At 53.6% G+C, this 20,658-nt stretch overlaps 1 protein-coding gene and 1 long non-coding RNA gene across 13 annotated transcripts in view; one reads left to right on the forward strand and one right to left on the reverse strand.

The window, feature by feature from the left end:
• TRAK1 (trafficking kinesin protein 1) overlaps positions 1-20,658 on the reverse strand; it is a 162,536-nt gene that overhangs the window by 3,672 nt on the left and 138,206 nt on the right. For 7 of the 12 annotated variants that reach the window (XM_084753208.1, XM_084753203.1, XM_084753200.1 and 4 more), the window contains 7 exons: positions 20,502-20,576; positions 19,673-19,810; positions 16,926-17,002; positions 15,426-15,662; positions 14,367-14,683; positions 8,855-9,073; positions 2,265-2,367 (listed from right to left, as the gene is read on the reverse strand). In XM_084753208.1, coding sequence (XP_084609334.1) covers positions 2,265-2,367; positions 8,855-9,073; positions 14,367-14,683; positions 15,426-15,662; positions 16,926-17,002; positions 19,673-19,810; positions 20,502-20,576 — 1,166 coding nt within the window. Of the gene's footprint in view, positions 1-168; positions 974-2,264; positions 2,368-8,707; positions 9,074-14,366; positions 14,684-15,425; positions 15,663-16,925; positions 17,003-19,672; positions 19,811-20,501; positions 20,577-20,658 lie in introns of those variants that run through there. The other 5 variants (XM_084753204.1, XM_084753199.1, XM_084753207.1 and 2 more) reach the window with 3 other exon arrangements.
• On the forward strand, positions 4,417-7,722 carry LOC311581186. The gene is made up of 2 exons (XR_014773685.1): positions 4,417-4,446; positions 5,550-7,722. It is a non-coding gene; the product is annotated as an uncharacterized lncRNA (long non-coding RNA).

Below are 20,658 nucleotides of genomic sequence, written 5' to 3' on the forward strand. Positions count from 1 at the left end.
GAAGGGGGGCAGGGGAGGGGGAGGGGGAAGAGGGGGGGCAGGTACCTTGGGCAGATACCAGCTAGGCGGGAAGAAAGAGAAGATCCTTGGAATGGTGAGAGAAGGGGCCCCACCCTCCCTAGAGGCCTCATGTGGCTCCACATTGAGGTGCCCCCTCTGCAGCGGTTGGTGGGTGCAGGGTGGGAGCCAGGGAGAAGCTGGGGGGCGGGGGGGAACTGCAGAGCTGGGAGCACTCGGAGAGACCAGGCAGCTGGGATGGAAAGTGGGTTTGAAAAAGGTGCAGGGAAGGTACTTGTAAACGCTGATAGTTGTTTGACACTAAGAACCTTCTAGAAGACTAAGTTTATGGGTGTGGCCATCCCTACAAAGCTTTTTTTCCCCCTTCCTACTGCATTTTCTTCCCAACTCAGGCAAGACAGGCCCTGCCTACTCCTCATTTCTAAGGCTTTTCTGGTCCCCGGTGTGGCCACATGGGACTTCTGAGGGAAGACATACGTTGGGGCAATCTGTGGCCCCGTGGCTTCTGCCAAAAATACATGACAACAGCATCCTGTGGCTTTAAAAACAACCTCTTCTAAACCAAACAACAGGCCTGGAAGCCAGCATCTCCCGGGGCAGCAGGGACCAGAAACAAAGTGGGACTCCAGGGACCCCACTGGGTGAGACCTTTGGTTAGGCCCTTCATTAGTGTTGACACTCAGCTGGTCTAGGGTTTAGCTGGGTTAGAAGTAATGACGGTCAAGGCCACATTAACCCAGTCACAGCCACAGAGACACACCAAAGCCTTCGTCCCCAGGTTAGTGGCAGCCACAGTTGGCACACACAGCCCCTTCGGCGTGGCCCTGCAGGAGCAGGCACTGTCGGCCGTGTGCTCACCCCCTGCCTTGCCTGTGGGCCTCAGACTCTCTGACCTACATCGACTCTCAGCTCAACAGGGCATATTGCTGCTTCGTCGTCATCATCCTCACAAGACCTGTGGAGAATTATTCATAGTGTGAGGTACTCCCTGGGGTGGTGCTCCCTGGGGGGTACTCCCCAGGGTGGTGATGCTCCTTAGGGTGTACAGTGTTCCCTGGGCTGATGCTCCCTGGGGGTAGTGCTCCCGGGGGTAGTGCTCCCCAGTGGCTCTTCCCTTTGAGCTAGCTTTTCTCACCTCCCTCCCTGACACCATCCCATTAATTCTGGGATCTTACTTGACTGTGTCACAAAGAAAGTGATGTATGTATGTGGGGGTGGGGGTGTCACTCTTCTGGGGGTGGGGGTGTCACTCTTCAGTGTTGTAAGAGACCAGACCGGTCTTTCCCACTCTTACCTTTTCCCTGGAAGGCAGGGAGGTAAGCCAACATGGCTGAAATCAAGTCAAACAGGTCGACACCTCTCCAGATGGTGCGGCAGAGGGAAACAAGCCACAGTGGGCACATGGCTCCACCACAGAGCTTTTTTTCCCCACACTGGCCGTTATAGTTTGGCTGTAATGTGCGGTTCCTGGAGTCTGCTCCAGGAGGATGAAGGCTTCTACAGAGCTCGGTAACTCTATAGTGAAAAGAACTCCACGCTCCACTGGCAGGCTTTGGGACAACAATCGTGCTGACCCAGCCGCAGGGTCTGTGGAGACGTTGGCTTCAGCCAGGTAAAGAGAGCGGTAAGAATCCACCCTACAGCCTCAGGCCTGAACAGACAAGGTTCAGAAAGAAAGATGGCACCCAGGACGGTAGCTACAAATGCCCCTAAGATGCTCCGCCATTGGATTTGGTTCTCTGTGTGCCCCGTCTGTGCGCACATGGGTGCACATATGGCTGTGGTGCTCAGGCACATGTGTGTTTGTAGGTGTCAGAGGTCAACCGTAGGCATCGTCTACCTATGTCTGAGCCAGGATAGGCCTCTCTGGCCAGAGCCTCATGAAGCAGGCTAGGCTAGCCCCAGGGAGCTACAGAGATCCATCCACACGGGATTACAAGCTTGTACTACCAGGCCTAGCTTTTTTTTTTTTTAAGCTAAGTGATGGAGTTCAAACTCAGGTCCCCATGTCTGTAATTTCCTATTTTTTCCCTTGACAGGATCTCACTGTGTGACCAGGCTGGCCTCAAACTCACAAGACACCCACCTGCCTCTGCCCCCCAAATACTGGGATTAAAGGAGTGCACCACCTCACCTGCCTTGGGGTCGGCCTCTGAACGAGACTCTCGATTTTCACTATGACCTTGTGAGAAAGGCCACTCCTGACTTGCCCCACTGCCACCCACCCCAGGGCCACAATGCCTTACCTTGGCGTGACCCGCGTGAGCTCATCTGAGGGGTGCAGGATTCGGCAAGTGGTGAAGGTGAAAGTGGAGTTGGTCTGCGACATGCACTTCCCAGGGTGGGGCGCTAGGTCAGGAAAAGAAGAATAAACACGTTCCTTGCACCCACACGAACCACAACGCAAGTTCAAATCCAGCAGGGCCCTCCACAGGTGTGAGTGCTGACAGGCTACCTTGTCGACCGGATCTGGGCAAGGAAGCCGAGACACAGATGTTCTGGACTGAAGGTGGCCCCTCAATAATAACCATGTTTTTGGGCACCAGTCTGCAGAGCATCGAATCCCAGCTTCCGGCCCAATCCAGACAGGGTTCCTTATCAGAGCTCCCGGGCCAGTAGTGGATCCAGTTCCCAGGGGCTGAGGGGCGGGAGAGGCCTTCACAGGGAAGTTTAGTTTTCACCTCCAAGCGCATACCCGCTTTCTTCCAGCATGTTGGCTGTGTATTTTTTTACACGGACAAGCAGGTGCTAATGTTCTACTCAGAGGAAGGGTGGAGTGGGAGTAGGCAAGGGAGATGCTCGGCACCCAGAAGCAGGACAAAGTCCACGCAGCTCCCTTTCCCGTTCACACAAAAGGGGCTCAGGGAAGCTGGCTCCACTACTGTCCACTTGGGATGGTCACGGCGGGAGGTGTCCTCAGCAGCCCCAACAACAACATGCAGGAATTCCAGGACCCAGTGTGGTCTGGCACACCCCCCATGCCTGCCCGCACTCCGGCAGGTTTCTCTCACACTGTCTCTAGGGTACGTTTTTTACTAGAGTTAAGACAAGAGGGTCTCTCTCCTTTGAATGCTCCAAGACGTTGTTGTTAAGGCAGCTGACGACCAAGGTTAGAGCAAAGCAAATCACGGAAGTATTAGGGCCATGCACCAGAGAGCCAGCAAAGGGACAGTGAGAGACCCTAGGAAGACATCATGATTGCCATGGCCGTTCTAACTCATAACTTGAGCATGGGGAGGGGGGAGAAAAAAAACAAGCGTGTGGTTGGGGGGTGTGCATCAAAACATGTGCACCCAGCCCACTGCCCAGCCCTGCACAGCTCAGCCCCCAGAGGCCTCCTGGGAAAAGATTCCAGTTCCTCAGAGGCCAAGAAACTCAAAGGCTATGACGATTCAACTACCAGAATCTTCTTGTGGTAAGTTTTTGCTTGGGTTTGAAAAGGGGGGAAGAAATCTGGCTGTGTCTTAAAAGAAAACTAGAAACCAAATGAAGCAAACAATAAAAAAGGTCAGGGGCAGGTGCGAGTGGGTTGGAGACACAGATCGAAGGCAGGGCCACTGAAGCCAGGGGACAAAAACAGTGACATGACTAGAAGGGAAAGGCAAATGTAGTCTGCCTGTGGGCAGCACAACCCAGCTCTGTGTCCCACGAGGGCCCAGTGACACCTGGGGTGGCAGCCAGCACCAGCACCAGGAGCAGAGGCTTAGTGGGGGGGCGGGGAGTGGCACAGAAGGACACACAAGCAAATGAAACACAGAAACTGCCTCTGTGAGCATGGCCTTAGTGCCGGATACAAGCGGTGGGTCCTGAGCTCCGTCACGGAGAAAGTGCCACAGAGCACCAACAAAAAGCTGATCAAGCTATGAAGAGAAGGTAGCCAAACAATCACAAGTCTTGGACAAAGTCTAGGGGGGAAGGGTGGGGGGTAGGGCAAACAACAGGAAGCCTAAGAGAAAGGTTATTTGGGAAAGACAGAGAAGGCAAGGGGAAGACAGAGCATTAAGACACGATGCCAGTAGGAAGAGACACTGAAAACAATAATCAAGCAAGGCAAGGCAGGGTTAGGATTAGAAAGTGCAGCCCTGTTTGAACCAGAATGTGCAGCCGCCCCTCCCCAGCCCGTTAGGTGTGCGATCTCCAAGGAGGGCACCTCAGATATGGAGGCGAATCATCAGAACTCAACCCATCACATCCAAATGGGTTTGGGAGATAAGAGAAGGCTGCTAAAAATTCACACCCCACCCCCACTCCAGGAGCAACGGGCAGCTTGGAAGACCAAGAGATTGTTGATTGTCTGAGAGCCAAAGCCAGAGATCTGGCCCCTCCACAATACCACTGGGATGCCTGGGTGCTCGCTCTCTCGGTGTCACCACGGACTGCCGGGATGCAGCTGCGCCTCCCTTCCTTGGGACACACAATACAGAGACTGTGAGTTTCCCCAGGAATGGCTCCCCAGAGCCCCTCCTGTGCGTGCCAGAGAAGCAGAATGTTGAATCCTAAAGCCCCTGGCTTCTGGAGAAGGCCAAGCTCTAGAGCAAGAGACACGAAAACACACTTGGCAGAGCTGGGGCTTGGGTTCAACACCGGAGGTCACCAAGACCACCGCGCCACACACACACACACAATGCCCAGCTCAGCAGCAAGTCCAGACCGTGTTTACCTCACAGGCCTCGTTTTGTGGGTACAAAGGATGGGGCTTCCTGGAATGGCTACTCCAACTTCCTGGTGAAGTCCTTATTCCTGCCTCAGCCTGACTGGAGGGCTCCCAGCATCGTGGGGGATGGGCACAGACCACAGGGACCACAGCCTAAGGCTGAGCGGCAGGTGCCAGCAGGTGCGAGGTTACTGTGCTAGTAACTAGGCGAGCCAGGCACATCCAGAGGTAGGTTCCTGTGCTAATTTGGGCTTTGTGCTCACTAAAATGAGAGCCCCCCTCTAGTTGTCAACCCAGCCTGGTCATTTTACACAGACATAGATTTTTCTTTAGTTTAACAACCCCGTTCCTTAGATTACTTCTTTCTCTGTAGGGTTTGATGCAGATATGAGCACTGGCGAGCTTTTAAAGTCAACTACACCTTGGCTATTAGGGACACACAGGGTGAACCCCAGGCAGACACTCCCTTGGGCCAGCCGTGTGGGGGGGGGGCGTGGCAAGGGTGAGGCTACTCTGCTCCTGCTCTGCCGATGTAGTCTGTGTGGCTTCTGCTTGAGGTGGAGGTGCCTGCTTGCCTACTGTGAGGACCCCTAGTGGGTCATCCCTGACACTTTCTCCAACAGAAGCCCATGTGGCTGCTGCCCTACTGAGTGCTGATGCCTCCCAGGACTGTTGCTGAGAGGAGAGGACCATGCTCGGCTGAGATGCTTGGCTGAGCCCAGGGCCCTGCAAGGACTGAGGGACCATGGGACCTCGCCCATCTGGGCAGCCACGTTAGACATAGGTTTCATTCAGCCCTTTCTTTTCTCCGTCCTCTGACAGAGGGCGAGCTGACAGTGTGCAGAGTAAGCATTTTCCTCTCTGAACGACACCCTAGAAGCCAGTCCTTGAGAGACCCCCAAGGGAGCCACACAGAGGCACTGAAGCGAGCGACTGCAACTACAGTCTTGAGACGGGACCAAAGCCAGGCTATCTCAGAGGCCTTTGAGGATGGGGAGATGCTGACCCCTGCCACACACTCAGCCTATGTCATGTGTCCCAAGCTGCCTAGCGAGCATGGAAGCAACTGGCCTCTGCCAAGGAGACCAGAATGTCTATGAGCCAATTGTACAGACCTTCCCTTCCAGACCCACTGGGTCACTGGGCCAACTCCCTCATACGGGCCTGCCTGGACCCTCGTCTGTGATGGCGGGACTGAGGGCAACACAGAGCCAGGGAGGAGGGCTCCCTTGGGGCGCACGCCCTGTGACCAGTGGGAGCCGGACCTCTCTCCTCTCCGTGGCGGGCTACTCCTTTCATCCCCTCACTTCACAAGTGCTCCCGAGCACAACCTGGATCTGTGTTTTGGATAAGGAAGTGGCAAAGGGCTGTTTCCTGGCTTCTGCCTCTGGCAGTCCTGGGCTTGACACGCAGGAGAATTCAGATCTGTCTGCACAGTGTACGCTGAGGCCAGGATCTGGGGAGCCAATTGTGAACCATGTGCACTGTAGGGGCACAGGGTCTGCATGAACCGGTCTCTGGGTATGTGAGTGACAGGTAAAGTGACCTTAGACTTCATCTCTGGTGTTGGCTTAGTCCCATCTTTTCCTTTGAGTGAGTCTTCAGGAGAGTTTAACGGAACTAAATCCTGAAGCTCATTCCACCCCAGCAGCAGCTACCAACTGGACTTCACTAACCCTCCCCACACGCAGGTCATCCTCAACCATATGCCAAAACACAGAGTACTGGGTGGGGGCGAGCTGGGGGGGGGGCAGGGGCTGACTAGCCTGAAGAAACGTGCTTCCTATGTAAATCAGAACATAAACAGTCATTAAAATGAAGTAAAACTATGACCTAAAAGTTGTTTTCAAAAAGTCCATTTTAATCTTCTGCATCATTTACAACACAACATGGAGCCATCTTTCTTAAGACATGGAATTAAAAAAAAAATCAACGATGCTTCAAAAGACACATTAAAGCACACGAATAAAAATAGTCTGCCTGGTCCGCCTTCCCACGCTTCGCCCTGCTCAGCATCAACCGTAAGAGAGAGGGGCAACCGCCTCCTGATCACACAGCTCCCGTGCCAGGGCTGAACCAGCAGGGACCAGGCCAGGGGGACACAAAGCCAGGCCCTCCCGCCAAGGCTCATCATCCTTTAACCACCCCTCCCCCGACTGCGCATAGGGAACATTTGGGGTGGGGGAGGGGGAGTCTTGCACCCCTACTCCTAACAGTAGAATGGCTCCGTCATTCAACAGAGAAAAAGAGCCACGTTGCTCTGCAGACTTTGCACACACGGTGCTCCCAGAGAGGGCTTCCCCTGAGGAACCGAGCACCAGAGAGCTCTCCGCCCAAGGGGGACGCTGTTCCTGAATGAACCCCGGCAGCCTCATCAGCTGTGCTTTGAATACACACCTTGAGTCTGACCTTCTATAATTCCTGCTCTACGCGGACTCGGCTCTCCTCCAATCAAGTTTTGGGGTGAATGTACTGCAAGTCTCTCGTGGGAAGAGGAAGGGCGGAGTTCGGGTCCTCACAACTAGGGTCTCACCCTCTGAGCTCTCACAGCAGTTCTTGGTGCAATGAGTTTGATTCTTTCTGAAAGACTTTCCCATGATGCACGAGTGGTGGGGGGTGGGGCATCTCTCAATTTTCAGTATGGTCATTCTAGCTATAGGAAGGATATGTGTGACCTTTGTGACCTTTGACGCCAATTCTTTGAGCCATGGAAGTCAGCCAGATGTGATGCTGTCCGCCTTCAGATGGGACCAGCGTTGGTAACGGAGGGAGAGTCAACACTGCAGCATGCTGTCCTGACCTTTCGTCTTGTTTTGTATTACGGTCCAGACTGGCCCTGAACTTGTAATCCTCCTTCCTCAGTTCCCTGGGATTGTAACTACACACCACCAGGGCTGACTGAGTATAGTTCTCACAGGATAAACACTCTCATCCCCCTGACCCTTCTCTTGGTAACTTAACTTCTAAAACCTCCAAGCATTCATTTTGTGGTGACAGTCCGCCAGGTCAGGCCCCTTGACCACAGCTGGCTGCAATTAACCTGGGGATAGGAGACTCCACCAAAACCTGGCTTTGTCCTACCTTGGATTTCATGGCAAGTGTCCTGGCCTCTAAAACTTATGAGGCAGGAAGAGGAATCTCCTTTCTTTTCATCCAGTGACCCGGGGAGACCATACGGATGACAGCACTGGAGTCATTAATTTTCCCTCTTACATCCAGCATGATGAGCTAGGAGGTCCAACAAGTACAAGGCACACGGGGCATCTGGGTAAGCAGTGACCACACAGCTCTTCCGAGGTGCCAGGAGCCCTTGAGCACAACCCTTCCATCCCAGTGCAAGAGGTTCAAAGGGTCACCAGAACACTGGGCACATTGCAGGTCCCTGGAGGTGGGACGGTGGCTAGCCAGAGCACCTAGCTTCCTCCTTGTGAGAGATGAAGGACGTTCCTATGTATGTCCTCGGTTAACGAGCGTCACTAGACACTTTTTAGAAATCTGTTTGAACACGTGGAATTAAGGCGTGCCCCTTCCTACACTGAAGTTAAGCCACATCACAGGGCTGCCGCTCCCAGCACGCACCGCCTGGCCGTGCCCTGCACTGCGGCCTGGTTTTCACACATCCTGCAGCTTCTCGCTCATCACCATTTCCCTAAAACCACTCAGCTTTGCTCAGTTTGGAATTCCAACGAGGACGTGGGGAACAATCAGATTTGGGGCAGGGTCGCCTTCACAGAACGCGGGCACACCTGTTCTCGGTGGGGGGCGGGGGCCCGTGACCCACTTTTTTAGCAGCCTCTCCTGCTCCCACTTGCAGTTGGGTGGGGGTGCCCACTTATCAAAAGTGGAGGATTTGGTCTCTGTTTTTGAAAACAGAGCCTGACAACCGGGAAGGCTTTCCCTATCACCCACACGGACGAGCGGAAGCTACAGACACAGCGTTACTACGGATGGTGCCAGGGACAGAGGTGAGCAAGGCCCAGAGCTCTGCCTCCTGTAAAGGTGTCAGGTTTACAGGACTAATTGAGGCGCCCTCACCAGACCCCTCCTCCTCCTCCTCCTCCTCCTCCTCCTCCTCCAGGCCTGCTTGTGCTGGCGGCTGCTGCATCTCCTCTGGGGAAGCCTGAGGATGGCTGGAGGAACTTCTGCCGCCTGAGACAGTCACACGTGCTCGGGACCTCTCACCTGAGGTCTCTGGGTGCTGGACTGGCGTGGAGGTAGCTAGGCCCGTGAGAGAAATGTGGTCACCTGTGTCGTCTTCCTCAAAGTCGTTAAGGCAGTACACTTCATCCAGGTCAACGTCCAGAGTCCGGAAGCCCTTGGTGACCACACCAGGACGGGGGTCCAGGATGCCCCCAAGATGAGGCTGGGCCAACTGCTGCCAGTGGTGAAGCGTGGCTGAACCTTGTGGGAGAGAAGAGAGAGAGAGAGATGGATACAGGGAGAAGGAGAAGGGAGGGTTAGGGTGCCAGCGAGAGCCAAGGGTCCCACCCTCAGACAGCTCAGTGTGGATGGCTGAGCTTGCATAGGACTGTGGGGCGGGGGGGCTGAGGTGGAGCTGACTTGACCCAGCCAGACAAGAGTGTGTCCCTGCCACACTAGGAGACAGTGCCACTGTAAAGGACCAACACTTTCCAAAGCAAAATTATGCTACATGCTATACGCCAATGATGTGTGGTAATGAAGCATTTTAACCACCCCCCCCATGCCAACCCCCAAACTTTGCTGACAAAAGAGGGCGACCGAGGTCAACAGGAGCCACGGGAAACTTATAAAAACAGCACAAGAACAGCCAGGGACCATGAAGCCACGGGGTCCTCACCCTGCTGACCCCCCTCCAGAGCCACCTGCAAGCCAGAGCTACGGAAGGAGAGTTGAGGAGCCATGAGGTGTGTGTGTGGAGGTGGGGAGAAGGCACAAGGTAAGAACCCACAGAGGGGAGCTGGGCATGGTGGCACACACCTTTAGTCCCAGCACTCGGGAGGCAGAGGCAGGCGGATCGCTGTGCGTTCGAGGCCAGCCTGGTCTACAAAGCAAGTCCAGGACAGCCAGGGCCACACAGAGAGAAACTCTGTCTTGAAAAACCAAAAAAGAAGAAGAAGGAAGAGGAAGAGGAGGAGGAGGAGGAGGAGAAGGAAAAGCCACAGAGGCCTAAAGTGGAAGAGCCATCTCCAAGGTGACACCAGACCCTAGGACTCAAATGTCAGCCTGAGGGTTGTAATAACACCAGAGTGTGTCTCTGATGACCTCATGTGTCCCAGGTGCTCCTCTGAGCAGGGTGTCATGGGGCCAGGAGTGTCTGAGATCCTGGGTCCTTAGGCACAAGTGTGCTGTGGTGCTCCATGCTTTTGCCCAACCTCTGGGCACCTGACACACCTTGCAGGATGCCGCCATCTGGCAGAAGGCCCAGGAGACTGGTACTTGAATTTATTCTACAGACAAAGAAGACTCTCAAATGTATGTGGCTACAAACAGAGATACTTAGTGAGGCCCCAGAGACAGACACTGCCTGCACTGTGGCTGACAGCACCCAGGGCTACTTGCTAGCTTAGTGAAAACCCTCTGAGAGACTGAGGAAAAGGGACATAAGATGCTAGCAGTCAGCTGCCTCATAGTTGAGAGGAGAGACAGGAAAGTGGGCAGGGTGGGTGAGGCCGGGATGGACAAGGGGCAGCCACCTGGGTAGGGGATAACTTGCCATGCATTTCTTAAAAGAATTCTGAAAATGGACTATTTCAGTTCCTCTTAATATTTTTTAAAAAATGAACACACTTTGAGCCCTAACACCCTCAACACTCCTTCCAGGTCCATATCAGTTTTAAGGATACACAGTGCATCCTCCTTAATAGACTTGGGTCCTATTGAATGGAGTAAAAAAAAAAAAAAAAAACTCTGTGCACAAAAGGAAAAGTAAAAAACAACAAAGAGTTTTTTTGTTTTTTTTTTTTAATGGAATCCAAAATGAACTTCATAACAGAAGTCCTCAACTTGGGACAAAATACAGGTATGTTAGTGTTCACAACTATGGAAAAGGCAAGGGTGCTAGTGCCATCTAGTGGCAAAGACCAGGGTGGACTAAACATCCCAGGGGTGCTCAGAGTCCACAGGCAGAAGACTTAGCCCCATATGGCACTTGTTCTGAGACCTGAAAACCACCCTCAAGCCTCGTATCTGTTGAGAATCTAACCACTGACCGCAGAGGGAAATGCATGCACCAGGGACACGCAGGGATTTGTGGGACCCCATGCACCAGGGACACGCAGGGATTTGTGGGACCCTGAACTCCACGGTGCCACACATCACTGCTCCAGAGGTTAGCTCACGTCAGCCATGACGTGTGTGTGTGTGTGTGTGTGTGTACGTGTGTAAACCACATGTGCCTCTGTGATTTACACGCATGGTCTTGACACAGGAACAGACTGAAGCTCCTTTATAGTCTATGCTGTAAGCCACATTCTAACTCTAAGCTGTAGCATTATGTGCAGGGCGCCCAGTAGGTGGCCCTGCACAGGCCACCCTTAGGGTTGCAATCCAAATGGGATTTGGGAGGAAGGAACTCAAGACGTGGCAGTTTTAGTATGTGCAAGACCTCCAGTACACAGAGAGGTGATACAGGAAGTAAACAAATAGACAAACAAACAAACAAAAACAATAGGGAAACGCACCAGCACTCAGAGACAAGGCTAAACTACGAGATGATTGGCTGCCTCTGTTTCCCCTCCTGTAAAATCTGCTGGCTGGAGATGAGACGGAAGGCAGACCTCTGGTGGGTTACCCCACTGTCTTCTCCACTGTCCACCCCCTAGTGATAGTGTGGAGACTCCATTCCCGCCTCTGCTTCTTGGCATGGGGAATGAAGGTGGCATAAGCTCCATTGTCCAATAGAAACCGTCTGCGTCCCACACACAGGCGCAGTAAAGCGCGGCTCGAGCTTCCCAGCAGCGAGTCTCGCACTCTCTACAAGTGGGAATGGAAGGTTCCTGAAGCTAAGTGAGTTAACTAGTGGTAAACGGGTCAGAACATGAGCTCAGCAGGCAGCAGGGGCTGGCCATCAGCTATACAGACGGCATCAGTGATCCATGGCAGAACTTCCAGGTGGGGGTCCAGGGCCCAGCAGGAGGCTCATGGAGGGGACTTCAGCCACCTTTGCTAGTCCCAGTCACACCGTCCATGCACTTTCTCACAGAAGGTGACAGGGAGGACTTTGCAGAAGCCATCATCAAGGCCAACTTGATGGTACCCTAAGTCAGGGTACCATTTTATCAGACACTGAGTGTGGAACTCTGTTACCTGCCTAACACCCTGCGAAGACACCTCTGGCAGCCACTCCCTGAAGCTGAGAGGCTGCCTCCCATGGCCGAGCCTCACGAATGCAGCCAATAGCAAGCCCAGATGATGGCTGCGACCACAGAACAAGTGTTTACAATTCCACACACCTGGAGACTCTCTCAGCCTTAGCTGTGATTTCAATTATGTTAACAGTAGGCCTCAAGTGCACGTTCTTTTCCCGACTGGTTCTGAGGCAGCACTGAGCAGAGCCTTCTCACTCCCCACCTGCCAGTGAGGCGGAATTCCACCCATCCCCGCCCCCAGGACACCTGAAACTCTCTCCAACCACACCTTACCCAGGGACCTCACCCCAGATGCCTTTACCTGGACGGCTGGAGATCAAGGACATCCTATCAGTGTCTCACTGGGCCAACGGAAACCTGTGTGAGAACATGACCCCAGCCTAATGGCAGCCCAGGTCTCAACAGCAATAACTGGGCCCTTCAGACACTGGTGACTGAAACAGGGGCCAGTTTGATAGTCTTGTTTGACAACTATTTGCCTATGTTACAAATAACGGAGCCGGCTCAGCAGGAGGGCTAGCTCTCCCAACACAGTCTCTGTTCGGAAGCTGTAACAGGAAAATGACTGCGCCAACGTGCCCTCTTGGAGTAAACACAGTAACACAAATATTGACTGTGGAGGGGAAGGAAGAGAGAAAGTATCAGTTGTCTTTTAAACAGCTAAGAAAGAAGTCTGAGAAAAACAAAATGAAACCAAAGGATCTTTATCACAAGAGTGTGTTAGAGGCCACAGTGATAAGACACGGCTTTGTGGGAAACAGGGTGCCACGGGCAAAATTCATCTTACAAACAAGCGGGCTTCTTCTTACTCTTGTCATAAAGATACTGCCACCCAAGGTGCAAAATTAGAAGAAATAAAAATGAATTGGTCAAAACAGTTTGGAAAACAAATGCAAAATGTGTCCCAGGTAGTCAGTGAAACACGGTGAGGATGGGCAGCAGAGAGAGTCGATGAGGGCCTGATGGATGAGGGACAAAAGAGGAAAAGAAAAGAAAGGAGAAAATAAAATTGCAGAAACGGAAGGTTTTATTGAAAGAAAGCCAGACATAATTGCAGGTCAGAAAACAATCACCAATATTACAACCGAATAAACAATTAAAAAGGAGTGGGCCATCCCTTCCTTGAGAGCTGAGAAAGACCTAATTACACAAGTCATAATCGTTAAAATGAAAGAAAAGAAAAGTGGCCTGTCATCTCTCTTTATAAACATGGAGACCATGGCACAGCTTATGTCTAATAATCATGACCTCAGCTTTGCAGGCTGCCTGTCCAGTAAGGCAGCAAAAGCAGAGACCTTCAGATGAAAACACTTGCTCTCCTGTAAGCACAGAACTCAGTTTGTACCTGTGTGGCAGAAACTATCTGTGGCATTGAAATGACGCGTGTGGGGTGTAATTAGATTAAGGCGTCCAAAGATGCTCCTTAGAAGGGCCCAGGATAAAGGCTGAGGGAAGTTCAGATGTGCGAGCATCTGGCTTCACATCAGAAATATACTGTGTGGTTCTAAAGCAGAGTCTTCCAACTCACACGGGCCTCAAACTAAAGCAAGGAAAACAAAAGCAGCGCACACTTGGTGGATCCTGACAAGGCAGTGGACTCCGGGGAAACTTTTGTAACACACGGAACAGCAAAAGGAGAAAGGAAAGGAGGTTTTCTAGGAACGCGGTTTCTGAGGAGTAACCGGTACTACTACTTAAAGAGGGAAGGCTCCTGCACGGAGGCTGGCTGCGGTCTGATGGGCTCCCACCCGACACCCCTGCCTCCCACCTGCCTCCACACTTCGGACCGCAGGGGCCTGTCCCTCAGCAGAGCACACCTCCAGAGAGCCACACCCACTCTATGAAGAGCTAAGGAGGACATGTGGACACACACAACATGACACTTCCACGTGGCTGAGGGTGGGGGACTCACAATGCACACTTGCACACTTGGTGCTATTTGACAGTAAAAACCTCCGAGAAGCCAAAGCATTCCTTCTCCATCCTCCACAGGCCCCTGGGTTATCCAGGACTGTTGTCATGAGGACAAATGGCCTCACGGCCACCACAGACGGTCTGAAACTGTGCACCTGCCACTAGGCATGGCTCCTGAAGCACTAAGGACAAAAGAAAGAGACCTGCAGGCCACAGGTGGTAGTGTCACCCCAGGAGCGCACTGCTCAAGCCAGAACAGAGACCGGAGAGAGAGAGGCCACCTCACAGGAACTCAAACCAACAGCGTGGGTGGCTATCGCGAAAGAAAAACGAGTAGGTGTGACAGCGGTGGCTGGCTTTCCTGTGGTGGATCAGGGCCCAGAGTGAGTCGCACAGGAGGACAGAGAGGGGCCGAGGCCCCTGGTGGTCACCTTCGAGGGGCTTCACGATCTGCAGCTTCTCGGGCAGGTAGGAGCGACTGCTGAAGGACATGCCGGAGAAGCCCGTGAACTCGGAGAAGCGCGAGTGTGTGCCCAGGGACATGATGCTCTCGGTGGGTGTGAGCGAGCCGCTGTGCAGCTCTCCCTTCTCCGCCAGCTCACGCAGTTTCCTCTCCTGCTCCTCCTCAAAGAACCTCCGCTCAGACAAGTAGTTCTCCCGGCGCAGGGACAGCCGCCTCAGGGCCGTCTCCAGGTCGTGGGAGCCGGGGGTGCCTGGCGTGCCTGGCTTCTTATTGTGATCCTCGGTCCTGGGGGAGACAGGGGGTAAGTCCCACCGGCCAGCAAAGGGCACTGAGGACCACAACGCCCCCACCCCCAGGGCAAGGCTACTGCATGGACAGGAGATGATCTGAGGAAAGCAGGAGCAGCCAGGATGGGGAGCAGACACTGAAGGCGCTCCATCTGTGGGCCTGAGCTCACTTGTGTTAGAGACAGGTGGTTGTTCCCGGCATAAGCAAGAATGCGTCTTCATAAACATCTCCCTCTGGGTTACTTTGGAAGAAACCTTTTGCAGGTGGCTGCTGCTGATACCACAGTGGGTTGGTTCAACCCTTTTGCCTCTTAGACGAAAGGGGCTGGGCTCTCGGTTCTGAGTGACACCAGCTCTGATCTTGGGGAACCCCTCTGTGTGGGGGTGGTTCTACTGGGCTTTAGGGTGGAACTGACCATCCCTAAGGAGAAGCCACAAGTGACAGCCCCCACATACCACCTTCTGAGGCAAACCAGAGAGCCTGGGCCCTCCTCCCCCTTCCCAGCATCCAAACCCCCCAGAGAGGGGGGGTCACGTGATGATTCATGGGAAGTGTTGTTAGCTCTCCCCTTCCTTCCATATGTCGTGGTAAAGCGTGCTTTGGGTATCAACGTGAGGTACCACCTCAGAAAAGACCGATGTCGTGGACAAGGAGGGTAACTGGGATGTGGAGACCAATGTCAACATTTACCCCGGCCGCTTTCCCACGCCTCTCTGACGGTGACTGAGCCCCTACTCACCCCAGGTCGGCTGCCTCAGTTTCCAGGAGGACGCTGCTGGTCTTGTTATCCAGGACCACGTTGCTGACATCGCTGCCGTAGAAGCTGGAGCGGGGGGTGCTGACGCAGCTGGACAGGAGGGAGTTCATGGCTGAGGACTGGTTGGAGCCCGGGATGTTCATGGGGGAGGGGGTCAGTGATCTCTGCTTGACCACTTGATTGACGTTTCTCACCGTCTCAAAGACACGCTTCTGGTGGCTGGGGAGGACATGGCTGCCATGAGCAAACACAGCGGGAAGAAGCTGCAGCTAGCACCTCCACAGACGGCCACCCCCAAAGTGGTACCCTGGGGAGCCCCCGAGTGGCCTGCTGTCTGAGGGCTTCACATGGGTCTTAGGGTGTGGGGTGTACAGACTAGGAGATGCGATGCCAACCGAATCCAAGCCTCAGTAGCGCAGCTTAGCCCTAGGTTCAGCCAGCCCAGTGACACTGCTTATCACAGCCCTAAAGCCTGGGCTGGAAGTCACAGTACTGAGGTACTGCTTTTGGCCTTCGTAGGATGCGAGCTCCAGGAGGGCACTGCTAGCTCACAGGTGTTTGCAGAAATTAGTATGTGTAGCCGTTCGTATTAACATTAAAAAGTAAAGTGACACGTCGGTCTGAAGTTTCCACCTTGAGATGATAAACACCCCACTGGGCTATTCTTAGAAACTGCCATTCCAAAGCACAGACCCCCCACACTTTGATTAGAATGTGTCCCCTTTTAGGGAGAAAAGGGTAGGCCTTGCTTCTGGACTGGCTGTTCCCTCTGGGGGATGCCAGGCCCTACACACACCAAAGTCACCAGGCCACTCGCCACTCAGTCTCATATAAACTCTGTCTGAGGAGTTTGGGAACAGAGGAGACACAGTCCAGAGACTTCTCCATGTTCCAGGGAGGTCAAGCCTGGCTCTGAAGTGAGAAGGGGAGGTTAAGGGGCAGATAGAAGGGGACAGAAGCCGGGCTCACAGCACTGAGGAGCCTGTGTCTCGTTACACATTGATGTGTTTCTTTTCTTAGCAAACATGAAAACTTCTTAAAGCAATGGTTCCCATTAAGGGAAAACATGGAGGGTGGGAGACGGGAAACACTGCGCCCTTTCCACCTCCCCGGAAGTTCACTGAGGAATTTCTTTTGTTGGTTTGGTTTGGTTTGGTTTTTGAGACAGAGACTCACTCACACAGGCTGTAGTTAAAAGACTTCTGAGCCTCCCTCCCCCACCTCCCCATGCAGGCCTCATGGGTGCTGGGGGACAGAGCTCAGGGCTAGGCAAGTACTCTACCAGCTGACCTCCAGCTCCAGCCTTGTCAGGAGGAAAGGCGGAGAGATATGTCAGTCGTGCCGTTTTATTTCCCTTAACCTGAATGGGGAGGACCGCGGCCGGCTGGTGGTGTCTCAGGTCCGTGCGTGCTAGGTTACAAACAGCACCAGCCCTGAGTCAGTTTGTAGGGACTTGAATATATAAAAACCACACAGCCATACGTGATGTCCGGAGACTCCGGCTCTTCCAGCTGCAGGCCCTTGCGCATAGTTCCCTCGATCTCCGCAGCCAAGGAGTCCTGGGAAGAGACAGAAGGCACACGGCGAGTGAGGGGGTGGGGGGCACGGCTTCCATGTCCAGGTGAGGTCTGAGGCCAGAAGGGCCACAGGAAAAGGAACTGGCAATGGTGTGTAGACTTCCTGCCACATAACACAAGGCTAAAAAGCATTCTTACGGAGAGGGAATCTGCCAGGACAAGCCAAGGCAGGTTCTGAGCACACAATGCCTTTGGGTGTGAGTGGACAGTCCCTAAGTCTCATGTGGCTGAGTGGCTGAAAGCCAGGACATTCCAGGCACCCTTGGCCAAACCACAGAGCTAAAACTGTGGCCACAATGTGGGGTGGGGAACTCAAGGGACACAGGGAAGTGCATTCAGAACAGTGGGAACAAGTGTACCTCCAAATATCTCTAAGCTTCCAAAAGGTCCCACGTGGCCTCACAGCCCCCACTAGGCTACTGTCCTCCCAGGCCACCAGGTCTGCGGTCAAAGCCCCTCAGGGGTATGGCACACAGGAGGCCAAGACCACCGTGTGGGGACGTCTGACTCCACCTGCCAAGGGCTCGCTGGCTCTGCAGGGCGACAGGTCGCTGCCTGCGTGAACTGAGAATTGAGGCGTGAGCACAGCCACCTCTGAGCTCTCTCCGGAAGCTCTTTACCCCACACCAGCTAGCCGCCATGCCCACCTTCTCCGTGTGCTCAGGATCAGGACAGCTGCCTCCAGGAAGAACCTAAAATTTCCTGCCCTGCTCCAACTCCTGACCCCACCACACCTCATCCTCCACACACAGGTGCTGCTCAACTCCTTCATTCCTATGAGTTTCCTCAAATATAATGCTGCCTTTTGGGGGTGGGGGTCAGGGGAAGGCCGGTCCTGGAGTGCTGCTAACTGCCCAGGTGTTGGCCCCACCCGTGCCCACCCATCCCTACACTCTGAGGAAGATCTATGGAAACAGAAGAACATTCCCACAGCTTTCAAGGGTCTCCTTGATTCTGCCTGTGCATCGCAGATTAAAAACCCCTGCCACAAGGCTAAGCATTGGGAATGCTGCTGAGTAAAACGCTGCTGGCTCTGAGAGGCAGCGAGCGAGAAGCAGACCTGGGAGCCCCACCCCAGCAGCGCAGGCGTGCTGCAGCCTTTAGATTGCTTTAACTGCCATTGACGCACGCAGGACACCCTTCCAAAACTAACGTCTCTAAAACCAGGGCTTGCCAAGAGGCTCACAAAAGGCAAACCAAAGCTTTCAGCAAGCACGGAAGCTGAGAATCCCTCCAGAAGAAACAGGCAGGCACATGTCCTATTCAGCTTTCCTTTCTGCTCTACTTTTCAAAAAAAAAATTTTTTTTTTTTAAAATTTTGTGGGCATGTGCATGTGCATCCACACAGGGACACGATGCGGTACTTGTGTGCCACGGCGGGCCTGTTGAGGTCAAAGGACAACATTTGGGAGTTAGGTCTCTCGTCCCGCCTTGTTGAGATGGAAACTTTCTGGTTTCTGCCACTTCTCGGTGTGTAAACTTCTAGCAGACTCCCATTTCCCGTCATATGGATGCAGAGATTACGTTTTGCACCCACAGATACAGTTGTTCACGTGCGTTCCGGGTATCAGACTCAGCTTGCCAGGCTTGCACGGCTAGCGTTTTTTACCTGCCAAGCCTGCTCCCTAGCCTGGCTTGGTTTTGCACGAGTTTTAAGGCCTCAGCCGAGCTCCCCTAAGTTACCCAACACACTCACTGGCTTGGCGAGCTGACTTGGGTGGGACTGTTTCCTGGGCTGTCTGTCTGGGGTGAGGAGACAGAAACTGCCCAGGACGTGCATCCCTGTAGGAGGCTCCTCCCTGACCCTTCTCGGCTGGCGAGGTGGCTGAGAGAGAGAGAGAGAGTGAAGGTTGGATTCCAGAAACCCACGCAAAGGTGGAAGGAGCGAGCCGACTCCACAAAGTCGTCCTCTGACCCCGACACATGCACCGTAGGCTTGCGCACCTTCTCCCATCATCACAGCAGACAATAATAAATAAAGCATTAAAAAAAACAACAACAAAACTCTTCTTGCCTCAGTGAGGATTTGTTATTCTGCCAGGCCATTGGAACAAGGCCTGAATCTACAGGAGCTCTTGAGGCGTGTTCTCAGGCCATCTGTCTGCCATCCAGCATGCGGTCCCTGCTGAGTGACCACAGCGCTCCACAGCCATGCGCTAACAACATACACAGTGTCGCGGGACACAACGAATGCCTGGCGCCCCAGCTTCGGGAAGCTACGGCACACTACAAGCAGAATGAGCACCATCACTGCCTCGTGACCAGATGTCATAGGCAAATGACTGGAGAGGAAACTGGGAACCCGCTTTGTCCTCCATCAAAGCCCTGACATCAAACAGGCCAGGCCAAAAGAAATAAAACCGTGGGGAAATACTGTTTTTAAAAAGGCAATTTAGATCCCAGACACTGAGAGAACCAGGACACGTGCAGCTCTTTAAGACACGAGGAAAGCGGTTTTGGGGACAAAACAGCAGCCATAAGAAACACCTAACTAGACCAAGTTCCCAGGACACTCAGCTCTTAACAACAGGAGTGGGAAGACAGACAACAACTGGCCAATGCACCTTAGGGACTTGGGACGCCACCAGCTGGCAGGTCCAGGAAAGGGACAGGAAGCACCGGGTGCCAGAGGGCACAGGCGGAGCTGCTCACCATGGGGAACAGGCCGAGCGAGTGGTAGCGCCGCGACGTGGTGTTGGGCATCGTCTTGTTCCTGAGGTTCTTCAGCTCCTCCTGTGCCTCGTGAAGCATTTCCATGCACTCTGCATACTTGTCCTCCAGCTCCCGCAGCTGTGGGGAGAGATGGCGGCGGCGGAGGGTCAGGCCTTAGCCAGCACCCAGGGCTGACCCGCCCAGCAGCCCACCTGTCAGGACGACACGAGGGTATAACCCGGGCCCCAGCACCTTATGGAACCGGCTGGATCCACAAGGCTGGCTTTTCCTTCCAGGCTCGGGAAAGCTGCTGAAACGTTCACGGTGGGTAAGGCAGATAAAGCACCACATGGGTAAAAGGCCAATCGGCACCTCTGTTTCCAGCTGCATCTTTCGTTTTTTTTGTTTGTTTGCTTGTTTGTTTGTTTGATACAGGGTCTTTCTATGTCATCTAGGCTGGCTTAAACTCAGAACAATCCTCCTGCCTCCGCCACTGGTGGACTGGGATCACAGACAGGCACCACAATGCCCAGGTTCAGGCCGTATCTTTGAACAGGCTCTTTAATGTGTCTGTGGTCTGTTTTGTTCACCTATTTGGTATCTGCCAGGAACTAGAATATGCCAAGCCCTGAACTGGGTACTGAATCCAGCCCTCCTTATGCCTGCAGCAAACGCCAGGGGCAGCAGGCACAGAACCCAGGCAAAACAATAGTACGTTAACTCAATATTAAAACGTTTGTTATGAGGAGAATGGCCTAGGCCTGTGGGGGAGTGGGGTATGTGCTCACTGGAGCCGGAGGCCCTAGAGAGCTGAGGCCGGGACACCCACCTCGGCCGTGAGTTGCCGCTGCGCATCCTTGGCAGCGCCCAGGTGCTGGACAAGCTCTTCGTTTTCCACCGCACACTAAACCGGGTAAAGGCAAGAAGACACTCTGTTAAGACACTCAGAGGAGCAGGACTTTCCCCTCCTGTCACCCGTCTATAGG

Source organism: Acomys minous (genome assembly GCF_964271855.1).
Source record: "Acomys minous genome assembly, chromosome: 13".
NCBI classification, from domain to species: Eukaryota; Metazoa; Chordata; class Mammalia; order Rodentia; family Muridae; genus Acomys; species Acomys minous.